Source organism: Pseudorasbora parva, chromosome 20, assembly GCF_024679245.1.
Source record: "Pseudorasbora parva isolate DD20220531a chromosome 20, ASM2467924v1, whole genome shotgun sequence".
In the NCBI taxonomy this organism is placed as follows: domain Eukaryota; kingdom Metazoa; phylum Chordata; class Actinopteri; order Cypriniformes; family Gobionidae; genus Pseudorasbora; species Pseudorasbora parva.
In genome coordinates, this window is record NC_090191.1 from 38,745,434 (window position 1) to 38,767,040 (window position 21,607).

Genomic DNA, 21,607 nt, shown 5'->3' on the forward strand with positions numbered 1-21,607 from the left:
CCTGTCGAAAAAGTTATATTACAACTAAAAAAAATAGATATAACACACTTATGGGCGTCAATCACATCACTGAATACGTGCCAGCTGAGAAATGAATAATTATTACCTTATGATCCATCTGTTTTCAAATCCAAACATTCAAATTGTAGTCATATTTAAATATCATTTGAATATCACTACATCAGTGTCTATATCAAAAAATAACATGCACAATACACAGGGGCATTTACGGAAAGCAGAGGTCCAGCGAGTTACGCATTTTATGGAAAACTCACACTTCCAGATGTTTTGAGTACGCCATTGCTTTCCGAGAACAGGGAGGAAATGCAGCTTCAACAAGCTGTCTGTCAGATATGATAACGTGCATCATACATAATACATGTGAGTATAAATTTGTTCTTCACTCTCTAAAATTGAATCGGAGTGCTCAGGGAACTCAATAGAGAATAAAAGGCCAATCCAACTGAAAAACTTCATCGGGTGAGTGAACATTATCTAACGTGTTTTTTTTAATGCAGGACGCATTCTGATTCTGACATTCCTGATATTAATTTGAATTTGAATGATACATTTTTTACATGATTTGTTAAATGTAATTACCACTTAGCAGATTTTGTCTTTAATGTCAGTTTAAAGTAATGTACACTTACTCAACACTTCAATCATATCAGTACATTTTGAAATGCTAGTAATTTGACACTTGAAACAGTAATAATTTTTAATTACTAAAATATTTTTCAAACATTGCATGCTTTTGCCTGATGTTGCATGTATCAAGTCGAATCTGACTGCCATATCAGCCAGTCCAGCTTTCATATGTACATAGCAACCTCAGTAGAGGCCGAAGGAAGTAACAAACCAACCGTCAAATGTCCGATGGGCGCTGAAGCTGGGCTGGTAAGTTACATGCGGCAGTCCTCCGGGCTTGAGCTGCTTAACTTTTGTCAACCTCTTATGCTTTTTAATCTGTGGGAAATACAAATATTTGTGTATTTTTCAGTCTGGTTGTGTAATGAAACTATAAAGCACATAGGATAGAGTTCATGGTATATGCCAAGATCTTAATCCTCTTGAATTGTAAAATCCAGACCCCAGGGATAAATTAAAATGTGGCTCTGGGGTGAAAACACAAAAAGATCAAAATACTGGCCTAGTAAATCTAAAAAAGAGACTATAGAAGCAGTGTCTACTGGGTAAAGCTATAGCTTTGTTAAGCATGCGTGCCAATCATCAGGGTATTACAACAAACAACATGCGCAGCTGCTAGAAGTCAGCAACACAAGTGAATTGACCCCGCGGGACTCGTAGCACAATGCCTTGAGGGCAAGAAAGAAAATCCACTAGCGCATAATTGGGATTAAATATTTATTCTTCTTGCATGAGTATTAAGTCCTATGAGGCATAGTGAATGATGACTTGATGGCCAGATGTTGGCACACAACATCCATCCATGCTTCCTCCCTGGATGACAGTAACCCCCCTTCAACCTTCCCACACCGGTGACGGCAAACTCACGGGAGGATTACAGTTGACATGGCACAAAAAGACCAGCTGCTCCACAATCATAAATACAGCGAATGCTGCGTGCTCCGAATCTACAGCCCTGCACTTTATCAGAAGGAGGCATAGCATAAATATATGGATTGACAAAGTTGAGTTTAATTACATATTGCCTTAATGTGTTACATTATGAGAGGGCTGGGACGTTAAAAAGACAAAACGCCACACATTTCACAGAATACGTCGCAGTACCACATCGAAATTGTGTTCTTTGCACCTTAACTTACTAACACGCATCATAGTCTTTATTAACCCGACAATGGTCATATTGATGAGAACAAATACAGCCTACAGTGACGCTGTTACCTGAGAAAATGAAGGGTTATTATTTGCCGTTATATGCTACATCTCGTGGACAGTGTGCAAAGCCGTTTGCATTTGGACAGCATGTACAGATTACGCAACGCCACCAAACGTGCGCTGCTCTTTATGAGTTTGTCCCGAAAAACATCCTCGTTCAAGAACCGATCAAGGAGAAAAATGTTCTAAGAGGATGTTTGACCCGCTCGTGTTCCTGTGCTCGACGAACGCCAATGCATATGGAATGACTGCATCTGCAAGCGGTCCTACTGAAGCTCGAGTTTGTGTGTCAGATGTCCCTGAAAACGCTAGGAACATCTGAGGGTTTAAAAACCAGACGTGGAGCCTGTAGACAGGCATTCAGACATACAGTTCAGTGACAACACGGGCACCTGATTCCCAAAACTCCCAACACAGAGCCTCAAACTGAATCCTCAAAACTCAGCGCTCAGGCACTGTTAAACACGCTCCACCGGTAGACTCGTCTTCTCTCGCCCGACCTCCTTCACACGGCTGTGTGCTGGGTGATGTCGCTGCGGGGAGACATGGACATCTGACGGGTGAATTGGCTGAAGCTTGCAGCTCGAGGCCGGGTGCGGGGAGCTGTGGAGGCCGGTGACGGGGCAGAAAGGGCCGGCCCGGGATGGGTTTGCTGAAGGGGCAGCGAAGTCTGCACCTCCTCCTGCTGTTCTTGGGTCAGATCTTTGGAGAACAGGCTCTGGATCAGCTGCAACTTCTCCTTTTCCTCATTTAGGAAGACATCCACCAGAAGAGTCTTCTCCTTCTTCAGTTGCTCGCTGATGTTTTTGGGCACGTCCGGGATGACCCAGGCCACCAGCATGCTCATGGTTATCACCAGGTTCTGGAGGAGTGGAAGAACATGTAGGTTTATATATACATTCATGGGTGGGGCACAGGAGATGATACACATCAGCAGTGATGCCAGTAACGCGTTACATAGTAACGCGTTACTCTAATCTGACTACTTTTTTCCAGTAACGAGTAATCTAACGCGTTACTATTTCCAAACCAGTAATCAGATTAAAGTTACTTATCCAAGTCACTGTGAGTTACTATTTTAGTCATTTTCCTTTGTAAAAACCGACAGCTTATCAAAGTTCTCAGCCCGAGTCCGGCTGGAGCCCGTGTTTTTTATTTATTTATTTTACTTTTTACATTGTTGCAGCCATTAAAATAGTTCAGTTTTGTTTTTAATGTCAAAGTAGGCCTAGTTATTTTTCGTTTCGTTTCTTTTTTATCCTAATTTAGAACAATGTTCAGAGCAATTTTTTGTTTGTTAAATTAAAGTTTATATAGGCAAGACAATTCAAGAGTTGGTTTGAGAGACTAGGCTATTAAACATGCGGTTAACTCACTGGGTCGTCACATAAAAAAATTAAAACTTTAATTTAACAAACAAAAATTGCTCTAAACATTTTTCTAAATGAACTCAATAAAGAAATGAAACGAAATATAACTACTTTGACATTAAAAACAAAGTAGGCTAGTTATTATACCACCACAAAGGCATTTCTGACGAGCTGAGGCAGGCTGATAGATTAGCCTATTGCTCGCAACGGCGCTCAAAACAACGAAACGGGCTACACAATCTAAAAAAAAAAAAAAGGACATGCAGGTTGTCTTATAGCCTACCTTAGACTTCAGCTAAATTAATATAAATCCGATCTTCAATTCCCGCGGTATAGCCTATGCTCATTTAACGGAGTTCACATCAAAGCAAAAGATTCCAGCATTTTATTCAGCAGCCCATTTCAAATTCAAAGATCGCAATATGAGAGAGAGTTACCCAAGCACTGGTAAGATCATTAGTCTCATTAATTTATATTGAAGATGATTGTGTTTTGTGTGACTTATTTTAAAGTTTCATTAACGGCCATTTGCGTTGGCTTGCTTTACTCATTTGCAGCGATGCTGCAGTAGCACCGTCATATCTATCTGACTACACCATAACACGCTCTCACACATTTATTTCTTAATTATTTGCCAGGAGTAAAATTTACACATGTGGTTTAAACAACCAGATATATTTACATTTGTCCGGTTTAGTTTGAAATGCTTTCATGCACCTTCTGAATCGGTTTGTTTGAGTGATCAGAATTAAATACGTCTCGAAAGACTCTCGGAAGGCATTTAGGCTTAACGTTACTCCTGGTCATTTAGCAATCCGATAGATACCTGCTCAGAGAAAACGAATGAAGGAACCGGTTGTAAAAAGGCCATAACTCTAGCAGCTGCACTGAAGAAACGGACTCTTTAACCCTGCGCGAGCCATTTCTCGACAGTGGCGCAAGCTATCATGGTCTCATGTTGTTTCCACCAGCACATCTCATTGTTCATTTTAATTATTAAAATAAATATAAAACGAAGGAGAAGCCTAAAAAAAGGGGCGTAAAAAAGTCGGGGCCGTCAGGCTCTGGCATAAATGCAATAAAGTGTGTTGCCAAAAACGGTTGTCATTTCTATTTTGAGGCGGCAGGGGTGTTGTCGGCAACTCCTGAATGTAACTAATAAAGTAACTTGTAATCTAACTTAGTTACTTTTAAAATCAAGTAATCTGTAAAGTAACTAAGTTACTTTTTAAAGGAGTAATCAGTAATCAGTAATCAGATTACTTTTTCAAAGTAACTGTGGCAACACTGCACATCAGTTACATTTCTTTCTTTTCAATAGATGGAGGATCTTTTTCACACCGGACAGCATTTCAGGGATTGGCGCTCTGCCAGCGGTGTCTATAATACACTGTGCTCCTGATCGTAAGGCTCATATAGTCATGAGGAAAAAGCAATCTCATATGCAGTTCATATATACACTACTGCTGAAAAGGGTCTGAAAGATTTGACATTTTTTTACATTCACGCATTTCCCAGAAAACCCACACAAACGGATATTTCGTCGTTTCCCGAGAAGAATTGGAAAATGGCGGTCTGAGCGGCTTCGACATGCTATCTGTAAGGGACGATACATAATACATAACGCATGTGAGTATAAATATGTTCTTCATTTGCGGAAATTGAGTGAAATACTTCACACTGCATGTTATAGAGAATAAACGCCAATCCAATTGAAAAAATTTATATATAATAATAATAGCTGATTTTTTTGCATCATTACTTCAGAATGATCCTTCAGAAATCTAATATGCCAATTTGCTGCTCAAATTATCAATCTAACAGTTGTGCTGTGTAATATTTTCTGGATTCTTGTCACTTTTGATCAAATTAATGCATCCTTGTTGTAATTTTAAAATCATATTGAAGCATTATGTGAGGAAAATACTAAATTTAAGTTGATATTTATAAAAAATCTTCCACATTCTCTAGCCCCTTTAGCAGCTTCACAGCCTTGGTCACTATGAAGTTGGTTATGAGTTTGGAACAATACTGGAGTTGAATGACTTTTCATTTTGGACTGAACTATTCCTTTAACTGTTTGGTTTTCTGTTAAATTGCATTTCAATTGAATTAGTTTCCACCCACAGATGCTGACAGCAGGACATTTCTAATGAGTTACAGCAGTCATTCTGACCAACATATAGACTATTAATCCTAATGTGCATAGGCTGCATCATTTTTATGTGGTTGAATGCCTCATGTTGCTGAGGTAGCCATTATGTGGGTTTTACATTTGCGTTCCTCCATTCATAGTCGATCTACTCTGGCTTTTCTGGTGAGATAAAACTATTTCATGCGATTTGGGACGTAATGGTAGTCTCAGTAGCTTTTACCTGGAACAATATGACGAAACCTAACCGAGCAGCTAGAACCGACCAGTACTGTTTAGAGAACTGGTACGCCTCATTCGACCATGGCGGTTCTCTGTAGTCCTTGTATCTAAAATGAAAAAAAGAGAGTACAGGCATCCAGAGTCAATCTAGGCTAATTCATCTCCAGTGAGGTTGGCAATATAAATAAACAGAAAATGTAAAACACATGCTCAACACAAGGCCACAAAGAGCAAAACAGCACAACAGCATTATTAATCATGATGAAGAGATTTGAAATGGTGGTGGTTGAGGAGATTCCCTCCATGTAAAGTGCTTTGAGTACCCCAAAAAGCACTATTTCTAATTATTATTATTATTATTATTATTATTATTATTATTATTATTATTATTATTATTATTAAAGGTGCAGTATGTGAGAATGACAGCTATTAGTTGAAATGGGTACTGCAGTCCAAATTGAAAATATTGTTTTCCTGCCCCCTCCTCCTCAGACTGGACGTTCACGCGGGTTGCCAGTTTGAGGACACGCAACAGGAACGAGCACAATTGACAATGGAAGGCCAGGAGACATACACACTGTAAGTTGACCAGTTGATTTATTGATTTAATGTTGATATTGTGTTTAAATATGCTCCCGTTGAGATCATTAGATGAGCGCTGAGCCTTTTTTAGGTCGGGTAGAATCTGTAATCTATGACCCAGTTTTTTTTCGCTAGCTTCCATGACTGCAATATGCTTTGTTTTATGCCAGGTGGCAACCTATGGTGGTGAAATGCTATTTAAAAAAATTGGCAAATTGGGATCATCCAATTTTGCAAGGACCAAAACAAAAAGACATTCCGATATGGAAAGCACGTTTCAAAATGTATTAAATGGCTTTGGCATTGGTTTTCAGAGAAACAAATATGTGAACTCAGCATCTGCAAACATATTATGGTATTTTTATGCTTTAGTACAGTCAAAAACTTACATACAGCACCTTTAAATTGCAAAAGAATGAATTGCATGTTGTGTCACTTAATTGTCTAAGTGGATTTGTTTTCATGACACACTGACAACTGTTACTTTTGGATTGCTATAAAGCACTAAAAACGTGGAATTCAATGATATATTTGTAGTAGGAGGAGACGTTCTTGACTGAAAACTCAGTCAGTCAGATTATTTCTTCAGGAGCTGGCCTTATTCATTAGGCAGGCTGTTCCCAAAGTTTGGATTTCCTCTATTGAATTATGAAAAGTAAACTCTGAGTCTTTAATAACGTACTAAAGACGTTGCTTTCATGGCCATATACAGTAATCTACGTGGAATGTGTTAGACTGGTTTTGATTTCCTCAGACAGTTAGATAGCTTCATCTAAAGACACAGTCCCTGGGGTAAAGTCCTTGTTTGGTTATACTGGTCCAGAAAGGGCAAATATGGTGCAGTAAAAACATGGGCTTGGTTTGCTCCCCAACCCTATTTTAGAACGCTGACAAGCTTGCTCTCTTGCTCCCTCTCCATCTATCTGTCCTCTTAACAGACTGAGGGTCAAAGGAACCCAGACATCAGATTGCCACTTCTCTTTGGTCCCGAGTAGCTGATGTCCACCAACAAATGAGCGTTATCTCGTTCTCAACTGCTTGGAGCAGGAAAAGCAGACAGGTTCTGATAAAAGCACTTTTCTTGACAAGCTTCTGATCTGTGTTGTGAAGGCCGCCCGAGATAATGGTGAGATCTCACACGTCAGGGTGATGGAGTCCCATCTAGAAGTTTCTCTCCCTCTCTCTCCCTCTCAGCTGCCTGCGGTGATTTGGGCGTGAGGGTTCAATGCTGTTTGTTTTCACGATCTTAACAAGAGATAATTCTTTCCAGAGAACCGATGAACACAATTACTATAAGTATCAACACAACGAACAGCCATGTTTCATTAGAAGACAATTTTTCACATTAAAACAGTTTACAAAACTATTTAGGGCCACACGTAATCTGTGCATGATTTTCCACAATTTCTCTCGCAGAAATCTGTGGAACAGATTACTGTAAAATGCATTACTAGTAGCTAAATATCTAATAACATTAGTTACTACATTAGTTGATTTTTACCATGAACTAAAAATGAACAATAATTCTACAGAGTCTTAAAGGGGTAGTTCAACCAAAAATGAAAATTAGCCCATGATTTACTCACCCTCAAGCCATCCTAGGTGTATATGACATTCTTCTTTCAGACAAATGCAATCAGGGTTATATAAGTATCCTGGCTCCTAAAAGTTTTGAACAGCAGCCCAAATCAATCAATTATAAAAGTGCTCCACATGGCTCCCGGGGGTTAATAAAGGCCTTCTGAAGCGAACCGCTGGGTATAAACTATATGGATATTTTTCCAACACAAACCAATTGGTTCACTTCAGAAGGCCTTTATTAACCCCCAGAGCTTTATTAACCCCCAGAGTCCTCTAAGTCTGAGACTAAGAAAAGATCAAGACCTTCAAAAAAGGGTCTTAAGACCATTCTCAAGAACAAGACCGGTCTTGAGTACTACAACACTACCGTGTGGAGTATGTTTGTAATGGATGGATGCACTTTTTTGAGCTTCAAACTCAACCTTGTCACTGGACCTTGTCACTACCATTATAAAGCTTGGAAGTGTCAGGATATTCATTAATAAAACTCAGATTGGGTAAATAAATCATGGGGGAATTTTCATTTTAAAGTGAACTAATCCTTTATTGCACTGCGAACTAACTTGAACAATTGTAATTAACTAACATTGTAAAAAGATTAAAAAATATATGTTGCTCACTATTCATACATTAACTAATGTTAATTAACATTGTAATTAACATTGTAATGTGTAACAAAATATCTATAAAAAAAGAAAAAGAAAAAAGATTCATGCAAAAGGCAGGAGTTTTTATGAATGACTGAATTCTGCAGAAGTCTATTCAATACCAAGCCCATAAGGAACCTGTGAGATTACAGTATATTTCCAAAGAATCACATGTGCGTGTCTGTTTGTTCAATATTTTGGCTAATTTGTGCTTTCAGATAACTATAAAAGAACTGAGCATCTGCCCCTCCTATTCTCATTAAGTCGATTGATCCAGTTCTTCATAATTTACCGCCGAACTACCCTGGTCTGTAAAAGAACCATTTGCATTGCCCTCCTTTCTAAATTTTCCACATATAGGTGTGGAATCTCCCCAGGCGGCATCCAAGAAGATTAGTATGTTCAGAAAATGATAGCTTTGACACGTGTTTATTTCCTATACGATTTAAGAGGTGCAAATAAGGGGTCCAACAGCTCTTGGCCTGTGTGCTGTCCTATGAAGAACCACTTTGATGTGAACAATAAGCACTTGTTTAGTTTGCTTCCAACTATTTTGTTTTCACCTAATCACTAATGATAATGTTCAGGGTTTTGTGTGTGTGGCAGTGGGTATTCAATAAATTGTTAGTTTTTTTTTAGCAATAATTCATAGTAATATAGTTAATTTTTCCAACCTGCAGACTGTAATGTCTTTGCCGAGACTGGAGATAGAAGGCACAGTTCCAGGTTTAAAGTTGCTGACATTAAAGTAAGAGAGGGTGTGGTTGATGAAGCCATGCATGGTCCCCGTCTCGCTGTAAATGTACTGGTAGACCAGGCGAGGAATGAAATCTGATGTGAAGGAGATGACAAAGGCCTGAAATGATACCAAAAAACATGTAATTAAAATGTAAATAAGAAAGACTAGAACATTTGCTAGGACTATCATTAAAGGCATAGTTCCCTGCTGACAAAATGAACTTTGAGGTAGATTTTAAAGATTTAAATCAGTGCTACCAGAGAGAAGAAAACAGAAAAAGTCCTCCCTTTTGCCAAATAGGCAGGAAAACTCCAACACCCATAATGCACTGGTTCAAGGCCACTCTCAGTCTGCTCCTATTGAATAGGCTTGATGAGAGTCCTTGCTTTAAATACTTCTCAGCAAACTTATAGCCACAATGGTGTCGATTTTATTGCTCCCAGGTGCAAGAATTCAAACGTTTTGTGGAAGTGAGTTATTTTGGGGTTTCCTGCGAAGGAACACCGCAACAGAAAAGATGACAAACCTCCGTGTTTGTAGTTTCCATTTCAAACTGGATGATAATGAACAGGCCAAACTGAAAAGAAACCCATTCTGTCGGTTAATTGGGAAGAAAAGAAAAGGCAAAACCCCATTGCATGCTGGTAAGAACTCTGTTGCTATACTCTTGTAAAGAGTAGACAAAGTACAATCATTTTCAGTGATAAACATACCTTTAACAGTTTTGTTTACCTTCTGTTGATACTGTCAGTGGGCATACAAAAAATGCAGAAGGACAATCTATAGTTCTCACGAAAGCCCTGAAGCTGTCAAAAGTCCACCAAATGACATGTTTTGCATCATCATTTACAGGATTTCAACATGGAGAAATAGTAAACAGTATAACAATGCAAACAGGGTCGAAAACCAGCAATCTTAAACTTTAACTGTAAAGTTCAGACCACTGTGGAACACAATGGCAGATTGGTGCCATTGATAATAGGTGGCATTTATTTGGGTTAAAGAGGCAATTTAAAGCTGTAAGAGTAAACGAATACTTGATTTCTAACAGAACAGCACAGCTGGACTGAATCAGATGTTAGGCTGCTGAGTAAATATGGCTTCCTTAATGAAAGGTCAAAGAGAAGCTGAAATATGTTTACCAGGTTTTACCATGAGGCTTACCTCTCATATTGGGAACATCACATCTATTAAAACAAATCTGCTTGGGCTTTATCATTCAATTTTGAGTTGGAGAGACATGCAAACCATAGGGGTGAAAGAACATCCATGCAATGCTAGAACATAAATTGTGACATGAATCGATTTCTTCCGTGAATAATTTGAACCCAGACATATAAGTCTGAAGAATCTTGGTCATCTAAGTCTTATGAAAACAATAAGAGGATTTCTTTAACATGGATGCACCTTATGAATCCCTCTATATAATAAACTTTCCATATAAAGGACTTATATGACTAGCATATGATAAGCAGTAGTTCTATAGAAGAAACTCACATTTATGATGACTGAGAACTTTCCCAAACCACTCAAGATGTTGTACCAGATACCTGTGTGAGGAAAGATTTCAGTAAAGTAAATCCAGGAACAATGCCAGGGAATTGTTGCGGTGTAAATATTGAGATAAGATTTTCACCAATATCTTTGGCCCTCACGGCGTCTGGCCTGCGAAGCTCCGTGACGAACTTCTTGGCGTCGAGGCGGATCTCGATGACATTGTTTAAGAGGGCGAAAAGCGGAGCCAGCGGGAATGAGGCCACAAAGAGCGACACAAAACCAAACTGAATGACTGCAGGGTGGAAAACAAACAAACATGGAGATTACATCAGGCGGGATTTGGATTTAGTGCATAGCCTGTTGTTGAAAAAGGAGGTAACAAATAAATTAAAAAGCAAATAAAAGTGGCCTCATACAATATATGTGTTCATATATACATATAGATCGAATCACTTCTCAAGAAAGTTACACAAATCATTGACAATGGGAAAACCACTACTTATTTGATGTGAAGACATTCTCACTTCTAACATTACCAGCACGGGGTGTCAAGCACAAAGCTGATTATTTGTCAATCAACAACAACACATGGAACATAAGCCTTGTGGGAAACTGCATTTCCTCCTTTGGCTTGATTGACACATGGCACTTTTTTTTGTGCAGCAATCAAACAATGGTTTCGAAAGAGATCAGGCTGGAGGGTATCCTACATAAACATCCATACGACTGCCTCTCATTCTGCCGCTCTCACTGAGAATATCTTTCACAGTATGTAGGTGTTGATCTCCCACCAGTGCTGTTACTGAGGGGTCCTAATTACATCTTCAATTTCTCCCCAATCGTTTCTTTGATATAATGAGTCTTCTTGTATGAAAACAAAATAGAAAATCTGTTTTACTTGGCAGTGGATTAAAGCATCCATGCATTTTTGAGTAAAGACTAAGGCGCAGGTTTTCTCACGCACAAGTCTCTGAAAGACAGTTATGCAACTCGCAAGAACTCCAGGGACTAAACCGTCCCACATCAAATCACTCAATCAACAATCATGATAGGGAACAAAATAAACTCGACAGATTATCACTGTAGACAGTGTTGTGTGCCTGTATTAAACTGATATAGTAAAATACATAAAAGAAAAAAGAAACAGCTGTTTCAAACGCTTTTAGCTGTTTTTAAGTCTTGTTTTTTGTGCAGATTTGTCAGGAAACATTCGTCGACGTCTTGCATTCTTAGTATTACTTGGTTGTATAAATGCAGAATGAATAATAGTAATTCAGGTTTGGATTGTTTTTCATATGTTTAACTTTGCTGTTTACCCACTAGGCTTTCAGATCTTTTGCAGACGCTGTCACGTCAACTTACATAAACACTGTAGTTGTGTATCACTACAAGCCACATGCTAGAAAATGTAGGCTCTTTCCCACTTGTAAACACAGATGTAAAACAAATGAAGGGGCTATTGGTCTAAATCACAAGTCATTCATAATTTTTAACCATTGCAAACTCTAATAACAGAGTTTTAGCATATTTCGTGAAACTCTGGGGCGTATCAAACCCAGAGACCAGAGCATTCCTCTGACAACAAATCCTGCTGTTTCTGCCGAAAGGGACAAGTTAGACTAACCAGATGTTTTCTCACAGCACTTCACCCTGAAGACATTCTACTTTCGCTTTACACACAGTGGAGTGTCACTCACTCATCTCCATGTATTCAGGTGTGAGTCCATCGAAAGGCTCCAGGTCATAGTCCAGGTGCCATTGTTGGCGGCGACCCGGCTGCTCCACAATCTCCTTGGGGGCCTTATCCTTGAGCGTGCGGCACAGCTTCTTCAGCTTTCTAAAGAGAGATATGAGAGGGAGAAAGAGAGAGAGACAGAATGTAAACACACAAACCGTTGCTATAAACTTGACCTTGAAGACAACATGACCCAGATTTGATAGTGAGTCAAGTGTCAGGTTTGTTTCTGAGAACTGAATATGAATTTTATGCAAACACATGGCTCATCAACATGATGTGTGCTTAGTTTATTTTTACAGAGCTACTATTATTGCTCATAAATACAGTTGGCAGCTTTTTCCAAAATGCAAACGCCTGAACTTTTCTTGTGCTAAAAACTAACTTGAGGAGGTATTATTTTTGGCACATACACTCACCTAAAGGATTATTAGGAACACCATACTAATACTGTGTTTGACCTAGAGGTTAGATCGGGCTCAAAAAATCAAGCCCGACCCTACCCGAGCCCGTGCACGATGTGTCCGAGCCCGGCCCGGCCCGAGACATTAACTGTAATTATGAGCCCGAGCCCGATTTAAACCCGACCATTGTTCAATACGTGGGCGTTTGACGAGAACGAGCCTGTAATGAGCAAAGCGCAGCGAAACGGACTGGTGAGGCTCATGATAAAACTACATTTAGTTTTCAGTTTTCTCCACAGCGACTGTACAGCCGAATAACATTTTGTTGCAATATTGTCATGTTTAACACTTTGAAGCTGCTTTGAAACAATCATCATTGTAAAAGCGCTATAGGCTATAAATAAAGCTGACTTGACTCCGCTCAATAATCCGCAGGCGCGCTCATGATCCGCTCACCGGTACACTGATGTTTGCTCAAATCCAGCTCAGACATTTATCTGTAGCTTACTTTATTGTTGCCATTAAACAATGTGTTTTTTCCTTCATATTTATGTTTAAATATTATAATATTATTTTTACATGTTTCATCTGATTATGATAAGTGAAAAGATGCGAGTGGGTCAGAAATGATTTTGGTGGTTATATTTAGTTTAATATTAAGTTTTGTTTTGTTGAAATCATTTTTTTCGTTTTGTTTAAATTGTATCTTAATTTAAAAAAAGGTTTCTTAGACCAATTGCCTGGATTTAATAAATAAAAAGCAAATAGCAGACTATAATCGCGAGGTGAAGTCGTGGGAGTGATCGCTTTCATTCCTCATGCACTGGAGCGCGCGTCTCATTAATAAACCGAAACTCAGCAGGCTATACTTGCCTCACAGACATGAGAAATATGCGTATAGAAAGCTTTAAATGACCACTTTTAAACGAAACGATTCGAAGATATTTAATTAAGCAAAGTGCAGTGTTCACGCGAGCAGCTCTTGACTCAGAGGCAGAGCGTTTCTGTTTATAATGCTGCGCTTCATCACTGCTCGAGCTGTGAGTTTAACGCGCATTTTTTTTTTACACTAATCCTGACTTGTGCAGTTTTGTAGCCTACACATTTGTTTCTTAGTTGTTGTATTAGTTCTTACTTTGCTAAATATATATAATTTCTGATTATAGCATAGCTTTCTGCCCACCCAATTAGACTAGTAAAGTAGGCTAATCATTAAAAAAAACAAAAAAACGCTTGATCACGGGCCCGGCCCAACCCGACCCGAGGATAGTGCAGGGAAATCTCAGCCCGACCCGGCCCGCGGGTCGGTTCGGGTCAGGTTCGGGTTCGGGCTCGGGCAGAGAATCTAAACTCTAGACCCCTTTCGCCTTCAGAACTGCCTTAATTCTGCGTGGCATTGATTCAACATGGTGCTGAAAGCATTCTTTAGAAATGTTGGCCCATATTGATAGGATAGCATCTTGCAGTTGATGGAGATTTGTGGGATGCACATCCAGGCCACGAAGCTCCCATTCCACCACATCCCAAAGATGCTCTATTGGGTTGAGATCTGGTGACTGTGGGGGCCGTTTTAGTACAGTGAACTCATTGTCATGTTCAAGAAACTAATTTGAAATGATTCAAGCTTTGTGACATGGTGCATTATCCTGCTGGAAGTAGCCATCAGAGGATGGGTACATGGTGGTCATAAAGGGATGGACATGGTCAGAAACAAGGCTCAGGTAGGCCGTGGCATTTAAACGATGCCCAATTGGCACTAAGGGGCCTAAAGTGTGCCAAGAAACCATCCCCCACACCATTACACCACCACCACCAGCCTGCACAGTGGTAACAAGGCATGATGGATCCATGTTCTCATTCTGTTTACGCCAAATTCTGACTCTACCATCTGAATGTCTCAACAGAAATCGAGACTCATCAGACCAGGCAACATTTTTCCAGTCTTCAACTGTCCAATTTTAGTGAGCTTCTGCAAATTGTAGCCTCTTTTTCCCATTTGTAGTGGAGATGAGTGGTACCCGGTGGGGTCTTCTGCTGTTGAAGCCTATCCGCCTCGAGGTTGTGTGTGTTGTGGCTTCACAAATGCTTTGCTGCATACCTCGGTTGTAACGAGAGGCTATTTCAGACCCATTCTCCTCTGACCTCTAGCATCAACAAGGCATTTTCGCCCACAGGACTGGATGTTTTTCCCTTTTCACACCATTCTTTTTAAACCCTAAAAATGGTTGTGTGTGAAAATCCCAGTAACTGCCATGTGATTGGTTGATTAGATAATTGCATTAATGAGAATATACAGTATATACAGATCTTGAAAAAAATAAAGAGACCATAAATTCTCAATGTTAAGTGGACTCTTAATTTTTTTCACAATTTTTTTCAGAAAATTGCTCTTATAACATCATACTAAACTTGCTTGTGGCTTCTGAGCTTTAATTTAATTTAAATAGTGTGCAACAGCGCCCACTTTTTAGCAGCATTGGTTCTGGAAGTATTTTTTGCATTCATTTCTACTACAGGGATGTTTAAAAAGTCTAAAGTAAAAGCGTTATAAGGTATGGAGCAAACCAACCAAGCTCAAGGTGAATCATAACATCACAAACTTTGATTTGAAGCAAAATAAAGTATTTAAAATCAGACAAAAATACTAAGGTACAACACAGAAAGAACTACAATCCCACTATGCATTGCAAACAGCATAATCAAATTAAAAACAATGGAAATAGTATGTATAAAAACAATACATTTTGAGTTTATTACAAAATATGTAGATAAATATTTCAGCATTTTGAGAGAGTAGGGAGATAGGAGTAGGAGACTCGATTACATCACTCATGGTGAGTGGGTGGAGCTAACGAGATCTTTTGGCGAGTTTTGCAGGTCTCTACTCTGTGATTGGTGAAATTTTCATGGGTAATATAGTTTTTCACCAAGTATTCCGCTGTTAACCATGATTATTTTAAAAATAAGTTGAAATAATCCAGCTGATGGTTTAAACAAAAGCAAATACCATTGATTAACACGCCCGTAGCTCACAGTCGGGCTGTCTTTAAAGGTTTAAGTTAAAAATCTATTTTCCCTATGGAGAAAATGAATAGAGTTTTTACTTCAGGAACCTGACTGTTGCACACTATATTTCTTTAAGTGAATCAGTTTAGTGATCTGGCATGAGAATGAACTTGGCCAGACGTTTCATGATTAATTGGTTAATACACCAATTAATCATGAAACCAGGGCATACAGGAGACAGACCGGTACATCTGATACACACATACACAGAGACTCGGAAGAACTCTCTGGAAATCTCATTATTGTACACATCTGTTCACTTGTTTCATACCACACAGACAAACCACACAGACACAAGGCTGTCTGTTCCAAAATTGTTACATGGAGAAGAATAAAAGCAAAAAGAATGCAAATCTCTACAGAAAATCTGTCGATTAGTCAAGCTATAGAGATGGTTTTAGCCTATTAAATCTCTAAATTCAGTGCTTAAAACTAAGAACACAAACAGCATGACTAGAGGTCCTAGATGTGTTGGAGCGCCAGAACACATGACAACACCTAAAAGAGCCAGTGGAGACCACAGGACCTCCAGCAGTTGGCGGTGACCCTAAATAGGGGAGAGCGGGGTGCAACCGAAAACTTTTTGACTTTCTCAGTTTGTGTAAATCCACTTGGGGTTTAGAGTATTTATTTTTTCCCACATTGATTTCACACATGTCTAGAACAATTATGTGGTTTTGTTGCATTAATACAGTGCATACTTTTTCTTGATTTACCCAGAAAGAATGGAAGTGAAATGTGAGAACATCCCACATTGGTGAGGTACATTGTAACATGAGGAAATGACAGCTTAAAATTATATATAATTATAAGAGTCTCTGATATAATTTTTTTTTTTATTCCAAGACCAGTTATTTGCAAATAAAATACAATTATTTTAACTTTTTTTTAAAATCAAAGAATGGCATTTTTTAATCATTAAAACAATCATTGACAACAAACACTTTTTTCTCATAATAATGTTGATAGGGTAACTAAATTTCATCCTCCTGGCATTTGTGGAAAGTTTTAAACTGCTTGAACCGAAAGTTTGTGCCCCGCTCTCCCTTAACTCCCAAAGCTTTTGGAGCTATTCCACATTCAGAGACAAACCTCTCATACACTTCTCATTAAACAGTCTGGGATTTAAAAGCCTCAAAGAAAAGGTTGGGGTTTGAAAACAAGGAAAATTAATATAATGACCCAAGTTGTAAAATTCAAAAGCTCAATGTAACAGGATATATTTCACCATAAAAGCACGCCAGCAAACATGCCATGCAATCACATACTTCTGACCTCATTAAAGTCATAAAAACAGTAATTTAACAAAACTCATTAAAACAGAAGGAACGTGCACAGGCCCAGCTCTGTGTTCAAGCCTTGGTGTTTGGAGAGGCCTCACCGGGACAGCCTGACAGCTCACGTTGGACTGGCCAAATAAAGTGGACGAAATGGTCCGTGTGGTCCATTCGTCTATAGCTTATTAACACTCCCAATATAACCCTCCAAATGCTTCTGCTGCATTATTTAGTCTCCAAAACTACAGCCTTTTCCAGCACATTACTTTTTAATGCTTGCCTTTGTATCATAAGTGCTTTCCTCCATCCGTGATAAAGCTCTCGTTTACCAGCTGTTGGAATGAATTTGCATTTGGTGTATGTGCATCGAGTCACACGCAAAGCCCTACTGGTCAACTAAAACAGACTTTAAAAAGGTGCAGAACCCTTTTTAAACCTACAAGGCATGCACATTAGCATGCACATTATTATAATATTGTGGGATGGCATTGGTCTGTGGGGAGATTAGATCTGTTAAATAGGTCAGGGATCTTGAGTCACCCTGGACACAATCATGGTACTTTTCCTCCAAAGTCCGCTTCTGTGCGTTCCCCACAAAAAAAAACGATTCAAGGCGAGTATTTATAGAACTGAACGGGAGAATGAGTTTGACTTTGGTCTCTCCTCATGAGCCATAATGCTTTTTTGATTTGCATTCTTAAATGAACTACTTTTGCACTCAGAGGGAGATAGAAAGGTCATTTGCAATGACAATTTTGTGGAACATGCCAAAGACTTATTGGCGGAGACTTTATACATGTTCACACGTGATTTACAAGTCACGATAGAGGAAAGACAGAGCTGCCGTGAAGGATGACTACACTGTAAAAAAATAAAAAATAATAAAAAAAAGTTACCTGCACTGTAAAAAATTATATGTTCTATGAGTTATGACAACATATGTTTTTACATTGTTTTAACTCATCAAAATAAGTTAAGAAATGTTAAACTTGTTTTTTTTAGTTATACAAGATGTAACTAATTTTTTTAAGTCAGTTTAACATAATTTAAGTTGAAATAACTTAAACATCCAAGTCGATTGTACTGCAAAAGTTCAAAATTTGCCTTTTTTTTACAGTGTGGTTGCCTTAAAATTTTGAGTTCATTGAAATTAAAAATTTGAGTTAATACAATGAACATTTTTGAGAATCGACAACCTTGATTTTGTAAGCATATTGGTGCAGTGAAACATGCCAAATGTTGCCATTTTCATGATTTATCAAATTTTGATGTGGTTCAGTAATATTTTGAGTTTCTATTTATTAAACCAATTCCCTTCATTGTATCAACTCAAATGTTTAATTTCAATAAACTCAAAATTTTAAAAGCAACCAGGTTACTTACTTTTTTAAGTTAAACCAACAATATTTTTACAGTGTAGTAGCTGTCACTTCACTCATGTTGAGTTGCTGTTGTAGTTTGTAAAAAGATGTTTGCGGATGCATCCCACAAGGAACGAGACACATGCCTTGAGTGTTTCTGGCCACCTTAACCATGGGAGTGAGTGAGTTGTGTGAGTTCATTTAACTAAAATGCACCGCAAAGATGCAGAGATAAGCACTCTGAGTCATACGATGAATCATAAATGAAAGTGCTCGTGTTCATCAGATAACTTGCAACCAACTGGACGTGTCAATCTGAATTGCACACATCAAAGAGATGTGTGGAAATTAAACGGATATAGAAAAAACATGGAGCATGGGTTGTAGCTGGTGTACTCGTGAAGGACGAGGAGAAATAGGTTAAAAAGGGATTTCCAACGAAAGCAAAGTCCACGACTCAGAGGTCTTTTCCGCCACCCAGGGAAAACCTCGTCCCAGATTTTTGCAAACGTTCCATATGCACAAGTATTAATGCATGCATATCACACACAGTGCACCTATGATGTTATGTCTCTCTGTGTTTACATTCTCTACAAGTACAGACTTTACTCCATATAAGACACAAACATCACTCATGCTGATTTGCATAAGGTTCATTAATGACGTGATGCGGCACTTGTGCAAACATGTGAAATCAGACAGGAATCCAGCCTATTAAAGTGCAAGGACAGGCATGCTAGAAAGTTTGGCTGTGTGCAAAAAGGGAGAAAGTTAGACAGTCATGCAGGAATTGGAGTAGATGGTATAAGAGAAGCCCACTTTACAATCTCAAGATTTCCTGTAGCTTTAAACCAACTTCAGAAGGAGCAGAATTTGCTGTTTATCTGAAGGAATGATCTTTCTAAAGTTTCCAGATAGAAAAGCAATTTTGTTTAGCGGTAGAGCATGTTTTATGAGATCCACTGAGATGAGCGGGAACTTACGGAATGCCGATCTCAAAGATGTTATTCTGAATAAGCTGCTTCCCCAACATGATGATGCTGAGCTGGATGCAGAGCTCAATTAGACAGCCACCAGGAGCACACTGAGAAGAACAAGTAAAGGATGCTATAACAGTGTCATGAGTTACGTAATTATTATTATTTTACAGTACACCTGTAAAAGTAGAATACTAATAATTATGCCAGTCCTTCTTACTTCATTTTCAAGCCAATAAGCATTTATTTTGGTGACAAACTCTTTTTGACCAAGTTTTATAAGCAGGGGTGCACATACGTTTTTTTTAGTCTGGTTCTCATGAGAGCACCTGGAGTGATGCTCACATAGTGTGACCCATTAAACATAACTATAAAAAAATAACATTGTTAATAATAGCATTATTGCACTATTTAGTTCGTTTTAAAAAATAAAAATAACAAAATAATAAATAAAGTGTGCTAATTAAAATTAATAAATGAGTAGTAAATAACTTCAAAATACACTTCAAATTACAATGCTAAATTTTTTTTTTAAAATTGTGCATTTTCAACATTTTCAAACCTAAAATCAGCAAGCTTTTATTTTGGCGGGTTGCCAGAAAGTAAGTATATGCACTACTGGTTTAAGAACTGCCGAGTGAAGCGTGTCAGTGAATGTCACGGTTTTGCGTTTTGCTCTGAAACCGGCAGATTTATTATGCATTCAGTTTAAACTGAAATCTTATACAATATTACAGTTAGTCGATCACAAATATTGATTGTGCATTAACGGCTGTCAACCGTGTTGGATGCAAATGAGTGGTCTGAACTTATTTACCCAGCACAAGTGCTTCTCATTGCAAGGGAAGATATTTGGAACATATTGCATTTCCAAATGCACATTATAAGTGACCCAAACTTTAAAACAGCTGCAGAAATGAGTTGGTGTGAAGCAGCATTTACTGTGAATTGAGCTGCTGAAAACACAGGATCATGAGCGGCTTGCTTGTAAAAGAATACAGAGCTACTCTTCACTAGGAAGCATACAATGCATATATTTAATTAAACTGGCGATTCATTATTTGTCTTATTTCAGTTACTTGTGCAGCCCTAATGTTGTATTGTAGCACTTACAAGCATCAAGGATGCAACAAAAGCAAAAGTGTACTCACCTCTTCCATACGGTAGTCATTGAAGACATAAACGTAGTCACCGGGGCGGCCTGCAAACCTGTAAAAAGAAACATGAATAAGGTTCACGGGATATATCTCACCCCAAGAAAGGAAGTGCCAGGGGTCACATGCCTGTCTTATTTAGAGCCAGATGTGTGTGCTGCAGTCAGACTTCACATTTATCAGAGGCTGAATATGTGCTTGTTTGTGTTCTTTTCTCCTTCTCCTACAATAAACAGTTTTTTTGCCATTGAGCTTGTCCACCTACCTCCCTTTGAAGAAGGCCACGTAGAAGATGGGTGCATAGGCATTCATGAACTTCAGGAGAAAAGCCTTCAGAATCAGACGCTCCTCAAAATTGGTCTCGGTTTTCGGGATCTCTGCAGACACATTAATTAAGTTATTTTGGGATTTAGACAGATATGTTCTGTATAAACGGCAGACAATTTCAAAAGCTCGTATTCTGACAGGCATAATAAAAGGGGTGGCTTGGATATTTCTCCCAACATGTTTCTCTTTAGCAACTTCTGTAGGTTGAAGGTTGAGAAATGGAGAAGACCATATGGTTGCGTTTGGGCCGGGATTACATGTTTCTGGCACTCACTAAAACTTCATCTGCCTCAACAGATTACAGGCAGTGCCACAGTGGTTTTGGCCATAAATTCACCATATTTCATTAATAGCGCACATTCGAGAAAGAGCCCAAATTCCAGTAAGTCTGGTAAAACATATTCAAGCATGAATTAATGGGTTCGGAAGTAGGTTAAAGCATTAGGGTGAGACAGACTGTATGTGGTCAGACTTTAAGAGTGAAAATCAAAGTACGGGAAAATATGTCTTATTCACGAGATGATAACACATGCTTTCCCCTTTTTCTTTCCTTCCCTACAGAGACTCTTATTTATTAAAACGTCTCTTAAGGAAATCTCTGTGATGGCTAACTGACAAGCAAAGTTTCCTGAGCGTTCCTGGAGTGGGTCAAATCA

At 38.7% G+C, this 21,607-nt stretch overlaps 1 protein-coding gene across 2 annotated transcripts in view; it reads right to left on the reverse strand.

The window, feature by feature from the left end:
* Positions 1–1,348: 1,348 nt before the first annotated feature.
* Positions 1,349–21,607, reverse strand: part of ano2b (anoctamin 2b) — a 47,856-nt gene continuing 27,597 nt past the window's right edge. For both annotated transcript variants that reach the window (XM_067427180.1, XM_067427181.1), the window contains 9 exons: positions 20,890–21,001; positions 20,622–20,679; positions 19,477–19,577; positions 12,348–12,487; positions 10,790–10,942; positions 10,651–10,703; positions 9,089–9,270; positions 5,606–5,711; positions 1,349–2,722 (listed from right to left, as the gene is read on the reverse strand). In XM_067427180.1, coding sequence (XP_067283281.1) covers positions 2,366–2,722; positions 5,606–5,711; positions 9,089–9,270; positions 10,651–10,703; positions 10,790–10,942; positions 12,348–12,487; positions 19,477–19,577; positions 20,622–20,679; positions 20,890–21,001 — 1,262 coding nt within the window. In that variant the 3' untranslated portion in view covers positions 1,349–2,365. The remainder of the gene's footprint in view (positions 2,723–5,605; positions 5,712–9,088; positions 9,271–10,650; positions 10,704–10,789; positions 10,943–12,347; positions 12,488–19,476; positions 19,578–20,621; positions 20,680–20,889; positions 21,002–21,607) is intronic.